General features: G+C 38.5%; 1 protein-coding gene across 1 annotated transcript; it reads right to left on the bottom strand.

Moving 5' to 3' along the window:
* Positions 1–10,382: 10,382 nt before the first annotated feature.
* LOC123969771 (arachidonate 12-lipoxygenase, 12R-type-like) lies at positions 10,383–21,408 on the bottom strand. The gene is made up of 15 exons (XM_046047431.1): positions 21,293–21,408; positions 20,956–21,127; positions 18,829–19,030; positions 18,618–18,699; positions 18,322–18,444; positions 18,115–18,218; positions 17,383–17,549; positions 16,220–16,363; positions 15,653–15,856; positions 15,215–15,301; positions 14,953–15,122; positions 12,488–12,609; positions 12,243–12,343; positions 11,356–11,526; positions 10,383–11,190 (listed from the first exon to the last, which is right to left on the bottom strand). Exons 2-15 carry the CDS (start codon positions 21,100–21,102, stop codon positions 11,011–11,013), a joined length of 2,004 nt encoding a protein of 667 aa, XP_045903387.1. The 5' UTR covers positions 21,103–21,127; positions 21,293–21,408; the 3' UTR covers positions 10,383–11,010.
* Between the last annotated feature and the right edge of the window lie 430 nt (positions 21,409–21,838).

The raw sequence follows: 21,838 nt of genomic DNA, 5'->3' as shown, positions 1-21,838 counted from the left end.
TGTATTAAGTTATAAATAAATTTACATATAGCCTCTCGTCAGGTCGGCACTGAAGTGATCATCAACAAACGGTTAAGATTCCTTTTTCCTTCTCAAGTAGATCTAAATTGGAACTGGTTACAACCAGTATCTGATGATTTTAAAGCTTACTGTGACTCGCGAAATCTCTTCCAGCTTGTCGATAGTCCAACTAGACCTAATCTGAAATGTCCAGATAAATCATCTCTAATTGATCTTAATCTCATCCTAACCAATGTTCCTTACTCAGCAGCTTCTGTATTTGCAAATGACATTAGTGACCACTGTGTTGCCACAGTCAGAAATACAAAAATTCCCAAAACCAAGCCACACATCATTTAGCGTGACAGGAAACATTTTACAGAACAAGGGTTTATATATTTTTTATATATATATATATTTTGTATTTTGATTGGGATAAAATCTTATTGCTGATGTTGAAAATGCTTGGAAATTTTTTTTGATTGTTTTAAAGAAATTGTTAATAAGCATGCTCCCCTCAGAAAGTATAGAGTAAAAGGTCGAAACAATGTATGGTTCACTTCAGAGTTAGCCAGTTCTCTTCGTGAGTGCAATAAGGCCTGGGAAAAAGCCAGGAAAACAGGCCTGGATTCTGACTGGCTGCTCTTCAGGAGACTGCAATTCGTGCACAATCGCTATTAGAAAAGCCAAAGCAGACAACTTTCTTATAGAAACGACAAACAATCTAAACAGCCCCTTCAAATTTTGGAAGACGATTAAATCCTTGGCTGGAAATAAAGCTGGCATCGAGCTGCCACCATTCATTCTTAAGGACTCACATAAAATATCTGATAATGCTGAAATGCTTGGCTGTTTTAATGAGCATTTTATTCCCTCTGGTTCCTTGTTTGAATCCCTCAACATTTCACATCAGAATCACCCTAAAGGTCATACTCACGGTCATATTAGAGTGAGTAATTCTTTTAGTTTTAATCCACTTATAGTCACAGGTGCATAAAGCCCTCAAACCTTTAGACATTAGAAAATCATCTGGTCCTGATACCTTGGAGCCTTATTTTCTTGCTCTGCACTTTTAATGCGTCGTTAATGGAACGTGAAAGTATTTATTTGCCGGCTTGTTAAAGAGCGACGCAGGCTGCTTTCCAACACGGCTAGCAGTGCCATGGTGTGCGCTTACTGGATTTAAGTTATATTATAAGAACAATAAAGCCTTAAACTGAAAAAGGTGTTTTTCCTGATTTTCTAAATGTTTGCACCCAGCTCTGACTGTGACAATTCTGATTTTATTGCACCACCTTTGACATATCTTTTTAATCTATCACTGGACACCAATGAAATTCCACTTATATGGAAATCTGCATTTGTTCTTCCTCTGTTAAAAGGGGGAGAATTAAACAATTACAGACCCATCTCGAAATTGTCCGTCCTGGCTAAGGTTATGGATACTCTGGTGAATGAACAATTGAAAGAGTTTCTAACTACTAACAATATATTGTCTCGTTCTCAATCAGGCTTTTGTAAAAAAACAGCACAACTACAGCAGCCCTGAAAGTAGTAAATGATTTCATTGACTCTTTAGATAAAAAAAACCCCCAACATTGTGCAGCTCCCTTCATTGATCTATCTAAGGCTTTTGATACTGTGGATCACGCAATATTTAAACAAAAACATTTCAGTGTCTGATTGTCAGAACGAACAGTCTGCTGGTTTGGAAACTATCTGTCAGGTAGGCGTGCAGGTAGATGGTCTCACTTCCAGCCATCTTAGTGTATCCAAGGGTATGCCCCAACATTCTTGATCAAAATGTCTCCAACGCAAATTTTCATTTCTATGCTGATGACACTGTGATATACTGCTCTGCATCTACACCAAACCAGGCTCTTTGTCAGCTACAACTTGCTTTTGATACTGTACAACGTACCTTGTTTGATTTAAAACTTGTTTTGAATGATGACAAAACTAAACTTATGTTGTTTTCCAGTGCAAAATGAAAGTCACAGACACTTCTACCCATCACTACTTCTCAGGGCTCCGAGATTGAGTCTGTATCTCAATACAAGTATATCGGTATCCTAATTGTTGATTTTCTCTCTTTTAAACCTCACATTCACCAGTTGGTGAAAAAACTGAAGCTGAAACTGGGTTTTTATTTTAGAAACAAATCGTGTTTTTCCTTTGAGGCCAAAAGGAGACTTGTTGCTGCCACTTTCATGTGAGTACTGGTCTATGGCGATGTTATATACATGCATGCATCCTCTCAAAGCTTGAAACTGTCGGATACTGTTTACCATGGAGCTCTGAGGTTCATCACAAACTTCAGAGCCCTTACTCATCATTGCTCCTTATCTGTCCTTCAACTGAATTGGGAAAAGGGGCGTTTAAGTATGCGGCCCCCTGCACTTGGAATCAGTTGCAAAATGTCCTGAATCTTCAGGAGCCGGTTTCACTGGTTGCTTTTAAAGTACTTTTAAATGACATGGAGGCTGTACACACTGGCTGTAGATGTGTAGATGTTATGAATGATTACTCGGACGATCCATGTAGTTTATTACTTGTGGTAAATATATACAAAATTTATATATTTTATGACCTTGTAACTCACTAATTACTACCATCATAAATTGTTATATGTTTTACGTTTATGTCATATGTTATATATTTTAATGTCTGCAACCTTGTAAATTGTGCAGCTGCCTGTCTTGGCCAGGACGCTCTTGGAAAAGAGATTTTTAATCTCAATGAGTTTTCTTTCTGGTTAAATAAAGGTAAAAAAAAAAAAGGTATGCTATAATTGATTAGCCTTTTGCCTGGTAACATTTTCTTATGAGCCTGAATGCCTGAAAAACTGATAAAACCAACTTTTCTTCTCTTACATGATTTTAAATTGAATAAAATTTTACTTTTTAAAGTTCATGAAATTGTCACACTAATTGATGGTTGGGAAAGCAGAACAGATATTAAAAAAATACAATGAAGGTTATTTTATAAATGTAACATAAGCACACCAGAACCTAAGTGCTTTTACATCTTAACAAGAGGTACTGTAAGTATAGTGTCATTTAAATACACTGATAGGGGTAAATACACTTTTTGTTAAATTCAGCGAATATTTCCTCATGGGTAGGTAGCTCTGTTTTTCGTGTGCTCTGAAAAATAAATCTGGTTTTCCTACCATGGCAGTGTCCGTTCATGAGTTTGTTGATAAACAAACAGTTTGTTGATAAACAAACTCATGAACACGCATTGTTTATCAATAAACTCTGCAGAATCTAATAGTATCCCTAAATGGGATATCATATAACAAGTAAAACTACCCTTCACTATGTCATCTACACAAAAAACAATTGTAATCACCTCAGTACACTCGCTGCTACAGCTTTACTTGGTCTGCTATGACCAGTGGCTTATGGTTGTGTGAGGGTATGGTGAGCAGGTTGGTGGACCCAAATGCAGGACGCAGAGCGGAGCAGGTACAGTTTAGAAAGAAAAAACACACACACACACACACAGTTAACGAGCTGGGTGGGGATACACAGGTGAGAGATATGAGCATAACTTGAAATTTAGCAAACAGACAGAACCCAAGCATGAGAGACAGGAACAGAACTGAGCAAGTATTAAGTCAGAAACCGAGATAACAGGAACGATCAGACCAGAACCACTACTCAGAACAAGAAGAAGACAGAACCTCATAGACCAACTGCACAAGACACACACACACACGACAAAAAATAAAAACAGTCCAAGACTGAACCAGGGTGGGCAGAGGGAGGACAGGAGAAGGGCCAAAACAAACAAAAACCAGACAGACCAGGGAGCAGACAGGGGGGCCAGACAGGGAATTCCCAGGCGGGCGGCCCGAGGGCAGAGCAGTCTGGTGCTAGCTGGCAGCCTGTTAGCTGGCACCGAGCTAACAGGCTGAGGGGCCGATCAATTAGCAAGACACCCCCAATAAAGGAGTGGTTCTGCAGGTGGTGACCACAGACCACTTCTCAGCTCCTATGCTTCCTGGCTGATTTTTTGGTCACTTTTGAATGCTGGCGGTGCTTTCACTCTAGTGGTAGCATGAGACGGAGTCTACAACCCACACAAGTGGCTCAGGTAGTGCAGCTCATCCAGGATGGCACATCAATGCGAGCTGTGGCAAGAAGGTTTGCTGTGTCTGTCAGCGTAGTGTCCAGAGCATGGAGGCGCTACCAGGAGACAGGCCAGTACATCAGGAGATGTGGAGGAGGCTGTAGGAGGGCAACAACCCAGCAGCAGGACCGCTACCTCCGCCTTTGTGCAAGGAGGAGCAGGAGGAGCAATGCCAGAGCCCTGCAAAATGACCTCCAGCAGGCCACAAATGTGCATGTGTCTGCTCAAACGGTCAGAAACAGAATCCATGAGGGTGGTATGAGTGCCCGACGTGCACAGGTGGGGGTTTTCCTTACAGCCCAACACCGTGCAGGACACCAAGATTGGCAAATTTGCCACTGGCACCCTGTGCTCTTCACAGATGAAAGCAGGTTCACACTGAACATGTGACAGACGTGACAGAGTTTGACATGACCGGTTTGGCGGTGGGTCAGTAATGGTGTGGGGTGGCATTTCTTTCGGGGGCCGCACAGCCCTCTATGTGCTCGCCAGAGGTAGCCTGACTGCCATTAGGTACCGAGATGAGATCCTCAGACCCCTTGTGAGACCATATGCTGGTGCGGTTGGCCCTGGGTTCCTCCTAATGCAAGACAATGCTAGACCTCATGTGGCTGGAGTGTGTCAGCAGTTCCTGCAAGAGGAAGGCATTGATGCTATGGACTGGCCCGCCCGTTCCCCAGACCTGAATCCAATTGAGCATATCTGGGACATCATGTCTCGCTCCATCCACCAATGCCACGTTGCACCACAGACTGTCCAGGAGTTGGCGGATGCTTTTTTTAAAATGATTTTTCTATATTTAATAAAAGTTTGTTAATCTGAAACCACTTTACAGTATATAGTAGAACATCATTAGCTTCTCTCATCAAGGAATTGAAGTTTGCATGTGATGTGACATGTAGTATCATCTGCGAATAGAATGCAATGCAGATTCAGACATCCAAGCAAGGTCATTTCTATAGATGAGAAACAGAAGTGGCCCGAGAATAGATCCCAGAGGTACACCACAACATAACTTCATTCCCTTGGAATACTGCCATTTATAGATACATATTGCTCTCTATTATTCAAGTAGTCACTAAGCTGATTGATAACAACATCCTGAAAACCATAGCGGTAAAGTTTGGAAGTCAGAATTTCATGATCAACTGTATCGAAAGCCTTTGATAAGTCTAAAAATATACCAATTGCAAACATATTGTTGTCCAATGCTGTGGAAATTTTGTCTATAAGTTGTAACAAAGCTATATATGTTGAGTGTTGTCGAAATCCATGTTGATGTTTATACAGGATATTGTTGTCATTCAGGTGTTTTAATATTCTTATATAGCCAATGCTTGAAGTGGGCTGGTATGCACCGGTACGCAAAATGGGTGACCTATCAGATTCTGTGACCCAAATGGGAAGTTAAGCGCCAGAGGCTTTGTTGACAATGTGAAGTAGTTGCAGCTTGGTTGGGTTTAGGCACCAGAAGCTTGGTCAGCTTGGTTGGGTTTAAGCACCAAAAGTACTTGGTTGGGTTTAGGCACCAAAAGTACTTGGTTGGGTTTAGTTACTAAAAGTACTTGGTTGGGTTTAGGCACCAAAAGTACTTGGTTGGGTTTAGTTACTAAAAGTACTTGGTTGGGTTTAGGCACCAAAAGTACTTGGTTGGGTTTAGTTACTAAAAGTACTTGGTTGGGTTTAGGCACCAAAAGTACTTGGTTGGGTTTAGTTACTAAAAGTACTTGATTGGGTTTAGGCACCAAAAGTACTTGGTTATGGTTAGGAAAACATCGTCATTTGGGTGTAGTCACAGAATCTGATAGGTCACAGATATTGGTGTTACACCGGTATTCTCCTCTGCCCTCTCCATATCAGGTTCTCTGGACGCTACAGGACGCTCACCTGCTCCCATTCTCGTCTGCCTGCTAAACTCTGTCGGCAGAGAGAGACGAGGGACACTAGAGAAGACCAGCTCGGGTGCCTTTCAAGCAGCCATGTGCTGAATGTAGCTCGTCAATCTCACTTCTCGTGAATCGACCAATCACACCCTGGATGGGGCGGGACATTTAAAAATATTGAAAGATAGGTTTCATTTACAGTGGGGGTCAGAATCAGAATGTCTCCATCTCTTTTTGAAAGCTTTTGTTAAAAATGTTCTGAAAAACAGCAACGAGAAATGCTAAATAACAAATGAAACAACGCACAATAAGAAAACATGTAATGCAATTGAAATATAGAAGAAACATGCATTGTCCAAAAGCTGATTACTGTGTTATATTCCATATCATTTTTTATATTTTGTATTTTCACCTGCCACCTATCGGTCGATAATTATTGAAAAGGCTAGGATCCCCTACCTTAAATAACGGTATAACCTTTCCAATCTTCAGATCTTTTGGGACTACCCTGCTTTTTAAAGAGAGCGAGAGGAGCTATATCGCCCAGTCCCTTTACAGCTGCTTTTATCTGGATCAAACAGACGTAATGTGCAAATAAACATCACTTTATGCCTGTGGTAATAGCAAAGGTATGTCTTTGTGATACTTTAACATTTCTTTTAACAGAATAAACACAATTGTGGCCAAATATGTGTTTGTAGTTTATAGCGTAACCAGACCTGACATTTACATGATAGCCAATCATAGAAGCCTGTTGTTGCAGATGGAATATGTGTTTGGTAGGCGTATGTCCTTGTTTATATTTGGAAAATGGAATGTAGCCTATGATGACTCATGGCTGAGTTATAAATAAGGACATGATCTCTTTAGCAAATATTCTTATGACTACATTATTTAAGTTGCTGTGCACCAACCAATCCAGTCCTTTTTACATGTTAAAATACCTTTAAATGGCCAATACAACCCATGTAATGCTTTCCACTTGCCAGAAAGTGATTGCAGCCTCTACTTATTAACTGAAAGGTTATTTCTGCCCTGAAATGACTTCATTATATTCATGAGGGTTATATTTGACAGATTATAATTCACCTAGTACTGTTTACCTCTTAAAATACCTTTAAATGGTCAAAACAACACATAAAATGCAGTATTCTGCTTGCCAGAAAGTGATTGCAGAATCTACTTACTGACTGAAAGGTAGTTTCTGCATCAAAATGACTTGATTTCATTCAGAAGAGTTATATTTGACAGATGACGAAACCGTCCCCCATTTTTATTTCATCTTTAATAACATTATGTTTTTTAATGATAATACTGACCCCCAAACCAAAAATGTCCCCATTTTTCCTTTCAGAAATCTGGTCACCTTATTTTTTATCGTTAGTTTCTTTATTCTACAGGAGTTATGGAAACTGGCATTAGTTACTGTTCTTCAATGACCGTGAAGTCACATTACCCTCACCATTAACTGAAGTCCTTTTGAAACATAGATGGTTGACTATCACATGACGACATGAATGTACCAGAATCACTGGAGCAGTTGAACTGAATAAAAATGTATTACTGGTGCCGTCACTGGGAGTTTTGTTCTGATCTCCTATACAATACTCATACTGATTGTGACGCATAACTTTATAATGCAGCCCAAATGAATGCAACATGAGACAGGGTTTCAATCAAAAACATTGTACTGTTTGCTCACCCAAAATAGCAGAGTCGATTGGGAGAGTGGATTGTGCACAAACACACCCTGCTTTTTCTTTACCTTTATTTTTTTTTTCTATAAACTTTACACGAAACATTCCTTGTTAAGGTAAGGTACTGCCTAAGCAGCCAGTACACAAATAATTCATGATTGTCATGTTCACACTGCTGTCTTTGTGTCACACTGTAAGACAGCTCCTTAACTTCATCCAGAACATGTTTGCTTTAAGTTGCAGCTGAATAATCCAACATCTACAGTTAAACAAAGCAATTTGTTACCCTAAGGTGACCAATGTGGAAGGAATGATGATCCCTCAAACATGTTTAAAGCTGGGTCTCTTTCGCATCATTTTTCATGGCTGTCATTCACCATATAAAGACAGCAACAATCTTAGAGGTTGAGTTCCCCAAAGACAGACAAGAGAAAGCACCATTGACATCACAGCTCAAGGCAGCTACCTATATAAAGAAAATCCGGAGAAGTTTTGTAAGTACAATCTTTTTCTTGTCTTTTAGTGTGTAGAAAAAAGTGCACATGTTTAGTATGTAGTGTATTTTGTGTTTCTGTTTCTTTTTTTTGAAATCTCAAATAGACTTGGTAAATCTTTAAATTGCATGCTAAGTGGAAGGTAGCATTTGTTTGATCAAGTAAAACATAATTTTCATTTTCTTCTTTTAGATGTAAGAGAGATTTAAAATGCTTGTGACAATTCTGATCCAACTCCTGATCGTCGGTGAGTAAAATGTGTTTTTCGTGTGACATTGCTATGCATTTTTAAAAAAATGAAACAGTTCTCTCTTATATTGATGTTTTATTTGTTGATTACTAGCATCAGTAAATGGTGAGGCAGACACAACTGGAGCAGCAACAAACACCACAGCCACGAACACCACAGCCACGACCGTTGCTGCGACCAACACGACAGCGGCGGCAACAAACTTGATAAACACAAACACCACTGCCACTAACACTGCTGCTGCTGCTGAACATCCTGCGATCATGTACACATGCAGTCTGGTTGTGTGTCACTTCAGTGTTGTTCTCTACAAGTTCCTCTTAACAGTCTAACTTGTGTTGACTTCATCTATTTTATACAATACAGTGTCATTTATGTTCAACTATATAAATTGATCATCATTCGTGTTGATAGGTTTAGAAAATCTATGATCCAGTGTGTTAAAATGGTATAATAAAAGTTTGGTGGAATATCTCAGTTTGTGTCTTTTCATTGTTCATTCATCGTTTATTGTCATGAGACTTTTTTTTTTAAACTTCTCGTGCCCCAGCATATTCTTCATTAAAAGATTTTTCACAAACTTTAACCAAGCTAAACTTGTACCAGTGGGATATTTAGGTTTACAATTTCACTGTTTCTCAAATTAATTTGTATAAAGACAGTCTTAAAAGAAAATATGTTATTTGTCTAATCTATGAAGTAAATAATCTACCTTAATGTGAAGGTCATGGTTTTAAGAAGACAGTAACTGGTGATCAAAGAACTCAACAAAGAGATCAATATTTGTTTGTATTTCAGTCTAAATACAAGAAGCAAAAAAAAAATGGATTCTTGAAACCAACCTTAAAAAACACATTTTGGACTTTTTAATATACTGCAAAGTCTCAGTTTTAAATATTTATCTGTCTACAAAACTTATCATCTGAATACTGATATTACACTCCCGCTCAGAAACAAAATTTTCAAATTATGTTTCCTTGTAATGTGTGTTTTGTTAATCAGGCTGTGAGAAATGGCTCAGATTAATGACCTTAAATGTATCCCAGGCGTGTCAACATACATCAGAATTACTTGTTGAGTCTGAACTGCGACTGTTGAGACTTTAAATGCAGCCTCACCCGTATTTTAAAAAATGACTTACCACAATGGTTTACAGTTGTTTCTTAATGTGGACAGATGATGACACACATTCTTGATTCAATCAGTCATATGAATTTGTTCTGTACGTGCAAGTTGCTGTTTCCTCAAACACACGCACACACACACACAGATGAACCGTGTCTACAATACAAATTGGGAACAGTGTGTAATGCCCTTTAGTGGTGTGTGTCACCTTAGTGTTAAGGTGGTTAGGATTTCTTAATGAAAGTTAGTATTTTTAGATGTTGTAATCACTGTGGTGTAACAATTAGAATATGCAAAGCAGATGAATCACAGTTTATTCAACTACAGAGAATGTGAAGGTACTTCACGCAGTGTTGCATGCTGGGACAGGGGCGCCATGTTTACAGGTACAAGCTCTGTTTGTTGTTTGTTAATAACACTAATAATAAGAGATGATGTAGGTAGGTAATTATGATTATAATGATCTCGCAGGTGCTCATCATTATGTTGACCTTAATGACTCAGTAGTTACTGAAAATGAACTACAACACACACAAAGTTTTAAATGCAGACATTCACACTTTAACACTACAACATAGCGTAAGATAAGGAAAAGTTTCTATGATATGAAGAATGTGTTAAATATAGGGACAAATAATGAAGATGTTTCATTTAAATATCCAAAATTTTTTTTGTGATTATTAAATGACAACTCAACCACATTCGTTTTATATACACATGCATCATGTTTATTTTCTTTTCTAAGAAACAATGCAACCTTATATTTTGCATTTTACATTTGTAATTGTGAGGAAAACTCATCTTTTTTGGAGAGGATAGACAACCAATACTGATGTTATGAATCTGTTCTTCATTACATGCAGCATGGGAAGAAAACAAGTCCAGTGACAGGCAGGTGTTTTACAGAAACAGCTCCTTCACAGGAACAGGGCTGCAATATTTATTTCTCTGGTGACAGGAACCTTCTTTCTTCTACAGAATTAAACATAGTATGCCCTAGGTGATCCATACTTGTTTTCACATGAGATGAAACACTCAGAGGTTTTGTATTCCTTTCAGCCTATTTTCTAACATACAGACACATTACATATAGTAAATTTAGCCAAACATAGGTCCCTACACTTATTTATGCTTCATTATGTCAAGGCACAATTTACTTCTAAAGTGTTACAATCATTATACAAAATAATATTATTCTTACAGTGATTTCATTTGATTAGATGCAATGTGTATACAGTGACAAGCTAAGAAGATTTAAGATGTGGATTATTATTTAGAACAGTACATTTTGACCAAGTTGGCTGTATAACAATCACAGATCAGTCACATGCAGTAGTTTCTTTACACTATAGTATCAGTCAGTATCAGAACAGGCAGTTCCTACCTTTCTCATTTTTGTTCCTATGAAACTGAACAGCTCATACTCAAATGGCCACACTATTTTCTAACTCCATTGGATCCAGGTATGTGTACGGGACTTCCAGACTCTGGTTTCTGACTTTGATGGCTACACTTAACACTTCAAGCTCTTCTTGAAAATCCATTATCAGCTGGCAGGGAATTTTCTCACTGAAATGATCCTCTGGGTAGTGGCCAAGAGGGACCTGATAAGATCAATGAAACATTTAAAAAACAGATTTAGAAACATCAAACTATTGGCAACATAATGTACACCTGTAGTGGGTATTTTGGCTCATATTGACCTCCTTTACACAACTTGAACTGAAATGTTAGTTTCTGTAGTTTTTTATGAAGTATTTGGCACTTACGAAGTCAGAGGAGTCCTTGCTGAGTAGCCACAAGGTGGCCATTCCCTGAACTGTTGTGTTGACGTCAGGGAATGTCTGCAGCATCGTGGCCTCGCTTGTCGTCCCCTTTGTGGTTGGTGGAGGAAGTTGCAGGGAGATGGGATTGTTGGGCATCCAGCCACCGTAGTCATACTGCAATTGATGAATGATTGACAGATGAGTGATTAATACTTTTTTTAAACCATGCCATGTCAATCTGTTGGTCAGTCGGTCCACTACTTTGGTCAACACTAAAATAGTTCAACATCTATTGGATGTATTTCCATGAAATGTGGATTGGAATAAAAGACATGGTATTGGTCCCCAGATGATCAATCCTAAAGACTTAAGTGACCCCCTGACTTTTCCTCTAGTGCAACCATGTGACTGACATTTGTAGTTCTGAGAGAAATGTCTCAAACTTTCTGCTGGATTGCCCTCACTTTGGTTCAGAAATTCATGTTTGCTGCAGGATGAACTGTAATAACTTTGGGGATCCTCTGGCCTTTCATCTAGTGCCATCATCAGATCAAAATGTTTATTTGTAGCAGTATAGCTTTACTGTATGTACTGCTATGCTAATTACCAAATGTTTGCATGCTAACATGGTAAACTAAGATTGTGATCTTAGTAAACATTATACCTGCTAAAAGTCAGTATGTTAGTATCATCATCATGAATGTGTTAGCATTTGTTCCATTTAGCTCAAAGCACCACTGTGCCAAAGTACAGCCTCACAGACCTGCTATCATGGCTGTAGACTAGTACATATTAAGGGGTAAAGGCTTGTTTACAGTACACAAAGTCAGGTGTCACTGGTGTCTCTCCAGTTTGAAGTAAACTGCAAAAATAGCTTTAAAAGTATTCACCTGTCCAGAATTCACAGCAGAGTGCTGTGCTGAGCCAGTGAAGATCACCATGGTGACAAACTTGACCAACTCTGCCACGGAGGTAAATTTCTGTGGAATCCCTGAGAATTAGAGAGGATAAACTGCATTACTTAAAGATGTCTAGACATCTTAAAGTTTGACATATGTTTGCATTATGATAATATAATGGTACATAAATTTGCACGTTTATAATCATGAAGATTGAGCTTTTATTTAAAGCTCACCTGTGCATGCTTGGGAAAGGAATCCATATTTAAAAATGTCCAGAATCCACTTCTGCAGTTCGGAGTCTTGCTGGACCTCGGCGTCATTCTTGTAGTAGAAGCTGAGCACTCCCTCCACGAACCTTTGAGAAATTAGGAAAAATTCTATAAAACACACTACAGCAGAAAGACACTCTTTTCTAAGACAATTTAAAGGTCATCTCTTTAGAATGATCAGATCTGTTGTTTCTAAGATTTTGATGCTATATTAGACATAATGGATCATACAAATTTATTAGGATATTATTTTCGGAAGCATGCCTATTTGCTTTCTTGCAGAGCGTGAGATGAGAAGATCACTACTACTCTCATATCTGTGCACTACATATGGAGCTACAGCTGTGTGGCAATTAGCTTAGCTTAGACTGAAAGCAGGGGGAAACTGCAAGCCTGGCTCGCTTCAAAGTTCAAATGTCATCTCTGAATTTTATCAGTACACATTGTACCTCCTTTGTTTAAGTCATACACAAACAAAAATGTAAAATTGACAAGTTGTGTTTTTTTTAGGCAAACAGTGACTTTCACCCGGTGTCTCATATTTCTCTGGCAACCACATAGTAAATAAATATATTTCTTTCATATTTTGTTTTAAAGTCTTTGTTTTATTTAAGCCCTAAATATTCTCTCAGTCTAATACTGTCCCCTGTGCAATAATACAAAGGATTATATTCAGACATCACCTGTAAAGCTGCAGGACTCAACTACATTGATGATTGCTTTTTGGTAAAACCGACACTTTTAGTGCTGTAGAGTAGTTATGCCCATCCTCTCATTTCACCTAGGTTCTCTATCAAAGTAGTTCAGGCAGGAACATTTAGAACATTTTTATAGCCCACTGCCAGACCATAGTCAATCAAGAACCAGTAGCTAAGGTTTAGATCACCCATTTATCAGTCATCTCTTTAAGGTATTGTTAATCGAACACCTGGGCCACTTGACATTTAAAGAGCAACTCAACAATAAATCAAAGCAGCTAAATTGCAGCAGCACTGCTCTTATCTTTTCTAATAGGGATCAGACCTGCAATGTTATTTGGAAGACAACATTCAGAAGCATGAGTACTTAAAACCTGGCCTTCATTGTGTTAAACAGAGAAGTGTTTCAGTGAGGGTGGACCATTGTTAATAACATCTCTCAGTTTAACACAATACAACAGGTCCACAAATTGCAGCTTCCAAAAATTTTCAGTTTCAACAAAAACTGAACATTAGGGAGGATTTATTTCAGGGCTTTGACTATGTCAGTTTTAGCTACCTAACCTAAAGTAAGTGATTCTATAGAAATCCAACACCATGATACCATGAGAGCAACACAGCAAAAAATGTAACTAACATTAGTTAGGTTGTGGGTTAGCACTGTAATTATAGTTGCTGCTGCCAAGCTAACATGCAGAGAGGACGAGACGGTTACGCAGTCTGCCGGACCATAAGGAGATATTGACAGAATTTGAGCACAATCCGGAGATGGAATAAAATGTACTCTCTAATCCTACATTTATATAATCAAGTTGCTTCCCTATGTAAATGCAATAGACTGGGGGTGCTGTTTCACTCATTGCATTTGTCCACTTTAGAGCAGAGTAAGTATTTGAAAATGAAATGTCAAATGCTGTTCTCATTTTCATTTTCACATAGTTAGAAAATGGCATTTTAAGTTTAATTTTGACCTAAAAAGACAATGAGAACATAAACATGTAAATACAAAAGACTGGGGGAGCTGTTTTGCTAACTGCATTTAAATAAATTCTACTTTGAAAGCCTTTGAAAATGAAATATCAAATGCTGTTTCCATTTTCATTTTAATATGGTCCTAGAATGCCCACACAAGTATGTGATAATGAAAATGAACATTCAAAATAATTTTAATTTTTACCTAAATAGTACATACATATGTGGAAAATGAAAATGTCATTGTGGGATTACATTTTCATTTTCAAGTTTGCATGATAATTTGAAATTAGTCCCCTACATGATTCCATACTTCCCTGTGAGGATTGGTGGTCCCTGCTGGAGTAATCTCATTAACACAGATGTGCAGCATTTGTACTGATCAGCTGATCTTCCTTGTAATCTTTACCATCACTTCAGTTGAGGAAATGAGAATGAGCATGTGATTCAGTTCTTTGCTTGGTTTCTAGCATAAAACTACACTAGTTATATTTAATGACTTTTTTCCCTGGATTCTCTGATGTCAGGCCTAACCCTCATCTTAGACACACACTGTGCAAAGCATGTTTATTTCACTTTAGTGTGCTTCATGGCATCTAAATGTCTTCTAACGAAGCCCAACACAGTGTAAGCCTTCATATTGTGCAGCATGGCTACTTCACGTCACTAAAACATCTATGATTTTGCACCAATATAAATATTGTAAAAAATATATATATATATATAAACATAATGCAAAATGGACACTGCGTATAATACCTGTGGATAATATCCCAAAGCTTGAGTCCATCATCCCTGTAGTAGAAGTTGGGCACAGCCTCCAGCCCACGCTCAGCAATGTCGTCTGGTATACAGAGGGAGCTGTAGGTCACTGAGGACAGTGATCTCTTCAGGATTGTCATCATACCCTCTCCACCAGAAGCTGCAAACTGGGGAACAGTCAAATATGTAAGTATTATATTACGAGAAAAAAAAACATAGATTAGGAAATGATCTACTGAGTGTCTTGGTCTATTCGTACCTGTGTAAAAACTCCAGTCTTAGATATTAGAAGAAGTCGAGCCAAGTTGTTGATCTGCAGAGTGTAGCGAGTGTGAGGTATGAGGAGCTGAAGGAAAGAGAGAAATATGTTAGTAACACTATTACTTGTTAACAAAGTCAGAAGTCTACATGCTTATATATCATTTAGCAGTAGGAAATACTTGCAAATCTATACATATTAAAATATTATGGTTCATAAATTTTGGAAGATTAAAAAAAGTTGTTAAAAGTATCTGGATAATATTGGCAGCTACAGGGCTCATCAGAGAGCCCTGAGTCACCAGGTGGAGTTAAGACTTCTTTATTATGTTATAAGCTGGTAACATAACATAACTGGCATAACGAGCAACTATATACAATATAATCCACACAGTCTACTTAATGTGAGGAAAATATGTTTAGTATCCCTCACAGTTACCTTGTACAGTGGATGCACCATGGGCACGTTCCGCAGCAGTGACACGGCAAAAACTTCAGCCAGCAGATGAGTGCGCAGCAGGTGAACGTTGAGTTGATGCTCACTGAAATCTGCACTTCTCACAAAAATCTTGGCCATCAACCAGTCGTACTCAGAATCAGTAGGAAAAAAGATGGGATTGTCCACTGCTGGAGTCTGCTTCAGCTGCAGGAGAACAAAGGGGGATGTGGTTCATTCAATCCATTCCATTACTAGTATTGGTCAATAATGTTAAAGAACTTTCTGTAATTGTTGTAAGTTTGCCTATTTACTATAGGTTTGTTCTGCTTGGCAGGTTTGTCTTTGAAGTTTAATACTCTGTTGGTCCCTGAATGGGGAAATTCCTATTTTCATCAATGCTTGTGTGTCATGTAAATAAGTTAAATAAGTTTGTGTCACACTCAACAGTCAGTCAACTTGGATATGGCTCGGGCGCAGGCAGGAGAGGTATCTACATTATGGTTTGAATGATATGCATAACTCTAACTTCCAGCTTTACTATTAGCTATATTTGAGTGCTAATCTTACCTGAATAGCAATGGGCATCAGTTTATCATCAGGTGTCTTGTGGAAAAGGACGAGCGGAGCCATCAAGTACTGCTTCTTCCCATTGATGGTGTTTGCTGTCAACCCATCCAAACGCTTGTAGTCACTCAGGAAAATGTTGCCTTTCTGTTTGGAATTTTAGTGAGGATGAGAAATGATTTGCTTTAATTGAGTACAGTATGGTCAACAATATTTTAGATTGGGTGGGACAATACAAGTGCTAGATTGGAACAGTCCGCAAATCGTGGACTCATCTTCAAAATAATGTATTTCGGGAAGAAATTACAGTCCCTTCCAAATTTTTGCATTGACCCTTTTTAAGATACCAGGGGCCTAATTTCAGTTAAAAGATCAAACCTTAGACTGTGGTTAGCGCTGCTCTGCAGTCTGTTTCATGTATCAGGTTTCAGCCTACTTCTGGGAACATAAAACGTCCTTAAACTTCAATCACAACGCAACCCAGGCCCAGTTTCAGCTAGGTTGTTCCAATATTACTTTTCTCTGTTTGTGCAGGCAATGTAACAGATGTGTGGGGGTGGTGTGGGAAGCGACAGATAGATGTAACTGTGCGAACAGTTTTAACTGAGTAAGATAAAAGGTACCGGTTAAAAGAATTTTGGGAAAATCATTACTTTAACTGCATTACATTTGGATACATTCATCACGCTGCTTTTAGTTAGGCTAGCTATTATTTTCTACACATGCCTATACTGTAAGAGGCTGGTGTGCTGATCCCAAATCTGATGTCATTCTGGAAGAAGCGTAGGAATGCCCCGGTGTTCACACCATAATGACAGAGGTGGGACATTTTCATGTCATGATTATTGAAAGCATTTTGAGAATCACATCATATAAGCGTTCTTTGTCAAAATATTTCATTAAGCTTTCAATCTCCTCTTGCACCAAATTTGTGCAAGGACACTGCTAAGAGTAGTACACTAAAGAAACAGGAAATGACATTTAACTGTCGCCAGTGACTTGGGTTCTGTCCAATCACAAACAAGAAGTGTTGCACCACCTTTTCTGTAATCTGAAATGTTTTATGTGAAAGGCCACTGTAATACAGTGCAGATATTCAGTGGACATATAAGTTCAACATGCAATTCTACAGTAAATGTGTCGTGGAACAAAATCAAGACAATTACCTTCATTTCATCTTTCAAGCTACACTGACCACTGGGGAAGACCATGCCATCAGTGACCGGAAAATGATCAGGCAGAGATGTACAACGTCGGATCAACATGGGGTTGACACCATTCAGATACTGGTAGCCGAAAAAATCATCCTCCTTCCAATGTTCCTTGACATAGTCTGGAAAAAGAAGGAGTTTGAGTTTAGTGATTTTGGACTATGAAAATCTTGCTAGACGGTATTTGCAGTTGGGACATCTCTTGCTGGAGACGCCACTTTTATATTTACTATCAATAAAGAAGTTCAATAAATCAATCAATCAATCTACTGTATACTAGTTGTCTTACCTGCACACTGCTTGTCAAACAGGAAAATGGGAAACAATGCATTTCACAGAATCCAGAGTCACAGACATGAATAGACAATGTTCCTAGTCAAATTCTATTGTCTCTCTAGAGTCTTGAATATATGCAACTAAAATGTTTTCTCAAGAGCAAAGCCTAAAATTAGGAAACTTCTACCTGTATAGATATGTACACAAAGGACCTTCTGTTCTTTCTGTCCTTTCTCTCGTTTAATGAGCAAAATAGAGGCCAATAGATTTCAGCTTACTTTAGGAAAACAACAGTTTTAATATTGTTATATTGAAATATAGTTGATTATCTGAATGGCCACAGTTGAATGTATATGTACTATCATGCTTATGGTATCAAGTATTCCATAAAACTACCATGATATACAGTACCTGATATGTCAGTCCGTTTGTAGCAGAACACCTGACTGATATCTTGAATATTAGTCCAGTTCTTCTTGCAATTAGCCAGTCCTTTCAGTTGCAGCTCAGTCAGGCTAAAAAAATATATTATTCCTTTAATGGTTTGATAGACAGGTAGGTAAGCAGGTACACAGTTACAAAGATAGATAGACATGTGACAGAATTTGAGGACTTCACCTTGTGAATGCGGTGTAGCGAAACTCTGTAGTCTTGGTGAAGGAGAAGCGGACCTCACAGGGCAGAGAAAGAGGGTTTTCTGCCTTCATGCAGTGAGGTATTCCCTCTACATACACATCCCAGCTAGGAAAAAAAGAGAAGACCATTCATGTAATGTACTGCAATTTTATAGTATAATACATTTTAATAAACTCTGGTGGTGGTAAATGTATTATTACATATCTTGAATATATTCAACCAAACATGGAAGAGGTTTGGATGCTGTTAGTTCCTGTCTATAAGCTCTGAGGTCTTACCAATAGTCTTGCTCTCGCTGCTTCTGCTCCTGCTGCCGACTGTACCTGCCAAGATGATGGTTGTCTTCAAAGACTGTCAGAGCTTAAAGAAAGAACCACATTAATGTTTAAAATTATTGATATGGTATGCTGGCATGAATTTACTCTTTATAAGCCCTTTTTATAATCTAGCTTTCAGAAGTCTTTTCTGTCTTCTGTGGTCAGCACAAACCTGTTCCCTCTCTGAAACGGTGCACCTTGCTGTCAGAGATCCAGTGGTAGATGGGAAAGTTGTAGGTGTCTCCCTCAGGGGATTTCACTTCCACCTTGGCAGGAAACCATACGTCTTCTGGGAACAACGGGAGAGGCTGTTTGTCTAGCTCTATCAGGACCAGCTTTCCAATGGAGACTGGGCAGGACACTGTAGAACACACCTGGAGTAATGAGAGAAATTATTTGAAAACAGTTATACATGATGTGAAGAGAAAGTGTGTTTAATAACCAAAAACTGAGCGTAGCATCCCAATAACTAGCATACAATTACTCAGGGACAGCCTTAAGCATCTAGGGGCCTGTTTCAAGAGCTCATGTGCCCCCTCCCCAAAAAGAAAAACATAAAAGAGAAAAGAAATTAGACTATAATTCAGTTTGCATTAATAATGATATATATTCGGACTTCAACTTAAATGCATTATCTGCACATTTTTGCCTAACAAAGGAAACATTTTTGTCGTTACATTTCTGTTTTCTAGACCTTTAAAGGACCAGAAAATAATTGTCGCACAAATGCACAACATGACTCTAATCACAAATAACCAGATGTTGGAAAACATTTGTGTACATAAACATACATAATGTTTATATTTCTTTATAGCTGATACCTTTATTCATTTGCTGTATGTTAGAGTATTCTAACATAAAAACGGCTGAGACTGAAAAGTGTGCCAACAGCGCCCTCATGAAAATAACCCATAGTATTACTATTGTATACCATGTTTGTCTTATGGTATGTTTGTAATGTTAGTATTTTTCACCAGTTTTTTCTGTATTGTTATTTTATCATCTATAGTAGCACTATAATATTTCAATACATCTCTAAAGTAGTCTTAAATTATTTTGAATTGGATTGTATTTTATAGTGTTTCTGTAGTTGTTTTTTGAACACAAAATAAAACCTACAATGTTATAGTAAATGTATAGTAAAGTAACTTTCTAGAGTGCATCCAAAAACATGTAGAAAACAATAGGCAATGGTTTATGAACACTATAGTATAATAATGCCTTCACGATAAGATCACCATAGCAAACTCAATAGTAGGCCTATTGCTAGTGTCAAAAAACACAGAATTACTAAAGTAATAGCCTACTGATATCACCATTTTATTGTTATTATTGTTTTTTTTTGTGTTATCTCTATAACAATAGACGCCGGTCTATATATAATGACGTCATACTAGCCTAAATGGTGCGGGATATTCAAATTCATTTGAATTGCCAGAATAACTTATCTAATAGTTATTAACAACAAATTACAACGATTTGATCATGTTTTACACCTCAGCAGACAGCAAACACCAACAAAGGCTAGTGTATGTCCAAGCAGCAGCTACACAGTCAACAAGAGGAACTAATGAGAACTGAAGGAGATGAAGAGGGAGAGAAAGCGCCTGGAATAGCGAGAGATGTGACCCACGATCAGCTCATCATAGTTTATCACAATGCAGCGCAGTGAAGATGCAGCCGTTTCATAGAGACGAGCATAGGCTATAACGCGGGTCTGTCTGTCGCTTTTCCCGAGACTCCATCCTGCCACACTTCACTGAACTGAAGAGTAGGCTACCATTAGGCATCACGGTCAAAGAGTTTTTTTCAAGTCGACACCTCTGTCCTTACTGGCACGCTTCCTCTCTCTCTCTCTCACCCGCATGTGCACCCGCGATGAGGGAGTTGCTGCACCCCATCTTCCCGTGTCTATGTCGCTTCCTTTTAATATAGGCCTATAGTCTATGGTCACTAGGCCTACACATAGACTGAAATAAATCGTTTATTTCAAAAGTGGGTAAATTATTCAATTCAGTCGGGCCCTTTGGAGTGCGGGGCCTGCTTCAGTTGAAACGGTTGAAACAGCCGAGGCCGCCTCTCTAATTAGGCTTAATGCAGAAGGGTGCACAAAATAAAACTGCATGCAATAGCCTACAAATTTTATGAAGCTCATAGGTTGACAGCTCCTATCTTGTTGCTGCACATAGGAGTTGGCAAGTGTTCACATCAGCTTATCTAAATTGTTATTCATTGTGTCTATAATCATATAGGCCTATAGGCAAAGTTGAAAAAAACATTTAGAAAAGGTTAGACTTACTGCTCCTCCGCTGAAAGATAAATTGCGGTCCATGAGGCACGTGCGTTCGCTCTCCCCATTTGCGCCCACCAGCTTAATAAAGACACTGTTAAAAGTTCTGGCACCGAGGAGATTACCAGTGGATACTGTTACTTCATAATCCACCATTTTTACTCTGGAGAGCAGAAGAATCCTGGTGGGGAGAGTGAAGAACAAATAACCAATTTCAGCATACATTGGGTTTACTGTCACTATATGATGCATTGGCAAAAGGTATAACAACTAATAGCCTAACCTATTAAATTAGCCGTTCTCTGATTAGTCTAACTGAAAGCATTTCATAAAGCATGTCTCTTACCTGTTCAAGAGACCAAGAAGTTCCTGTGATGAACTCAGGGTGCGAGCTAGGCAATAATGGCTTTCGTGGGAGCTCACCTTTTTATTTGGAGGTCGGGGAATGCCGAAACTCGCCAATCCGGCCCTTCCCCCACCATACCCGGATTTGGATCGCAGACTGAGTGGGACTTAGAAAGTTTCTGTTCTTTGAGTTTAAGTGAGTGAAGTTTATGATATTGCTCTGCCATGCTTTTGGTGATGGCAAGAAAACCATTCATGCTGGTATCTTTATTAAAGTGAATTCATTGGGAATAATCCTCATGAATCATAGGCTACATTAATTATAGCCAATTTTATAGCCTATTTTAGGGATGATCCATGATGATGAAAATCAAGGGCCTATGTTTCCTTTCAACACTGAAGGGGCACCCATGAGATTTTAAGTGTCACACTTCATTTGCTGCATTCTGTTGACTTTTTATGCACCAATTTGTACTTCAAGTACTCTGCTACTCTCAACATGAATTTATGGGGAAAAAAGAGTAAATAAGAGTAAATCACAATTGCA

Source organism: Micropterus dolomieu, linkage group LG04 (genome assembly GCF_021292245.1).
Source record: "Micropterus dolomieu isolate WLL.071019.BEF.003 ecotype Adirondacks linkage group LG04, ASM2129224v1, whole genome shotgun sequence".
Classification (NCBI taxonomy): Eukaryota; Metazoa; Chordata; class Actinopteri; order Centrarchiformes; family Centrarchidae; genus Micropterus; species Micropterus dolomieu.
Note: the sequence above shows the minus strand (reverse complement) of the source record. Positions and strands in the feature narration are given on the sequence as shown.

Excerpts from the sequence above, each read along its gene's own strand:
- LOC123969771 (XM_046047431.1), bottom strand. The coding sequence starts at position 21,102 with ATGGTGGATTATGAAGTAACAGTATCCACTGGTAATCTCCTCGGTGCC. Across the intron at positions 12,344-12,487 it reads CCTTTCCCAAGCATGCACAG|GGATTCCACAGAAATTTACC; the intron begins GTGAGCTTTAAA and ends TCTAATTCTCAG. Across the intron at positions 11,527-12,242 it reads CTGCTGTGAATTCTGGACAG|TATGACTACGGTGGCTGGAT; the intron begins GTGAATACTTTT and ends CATCAATTGCAG.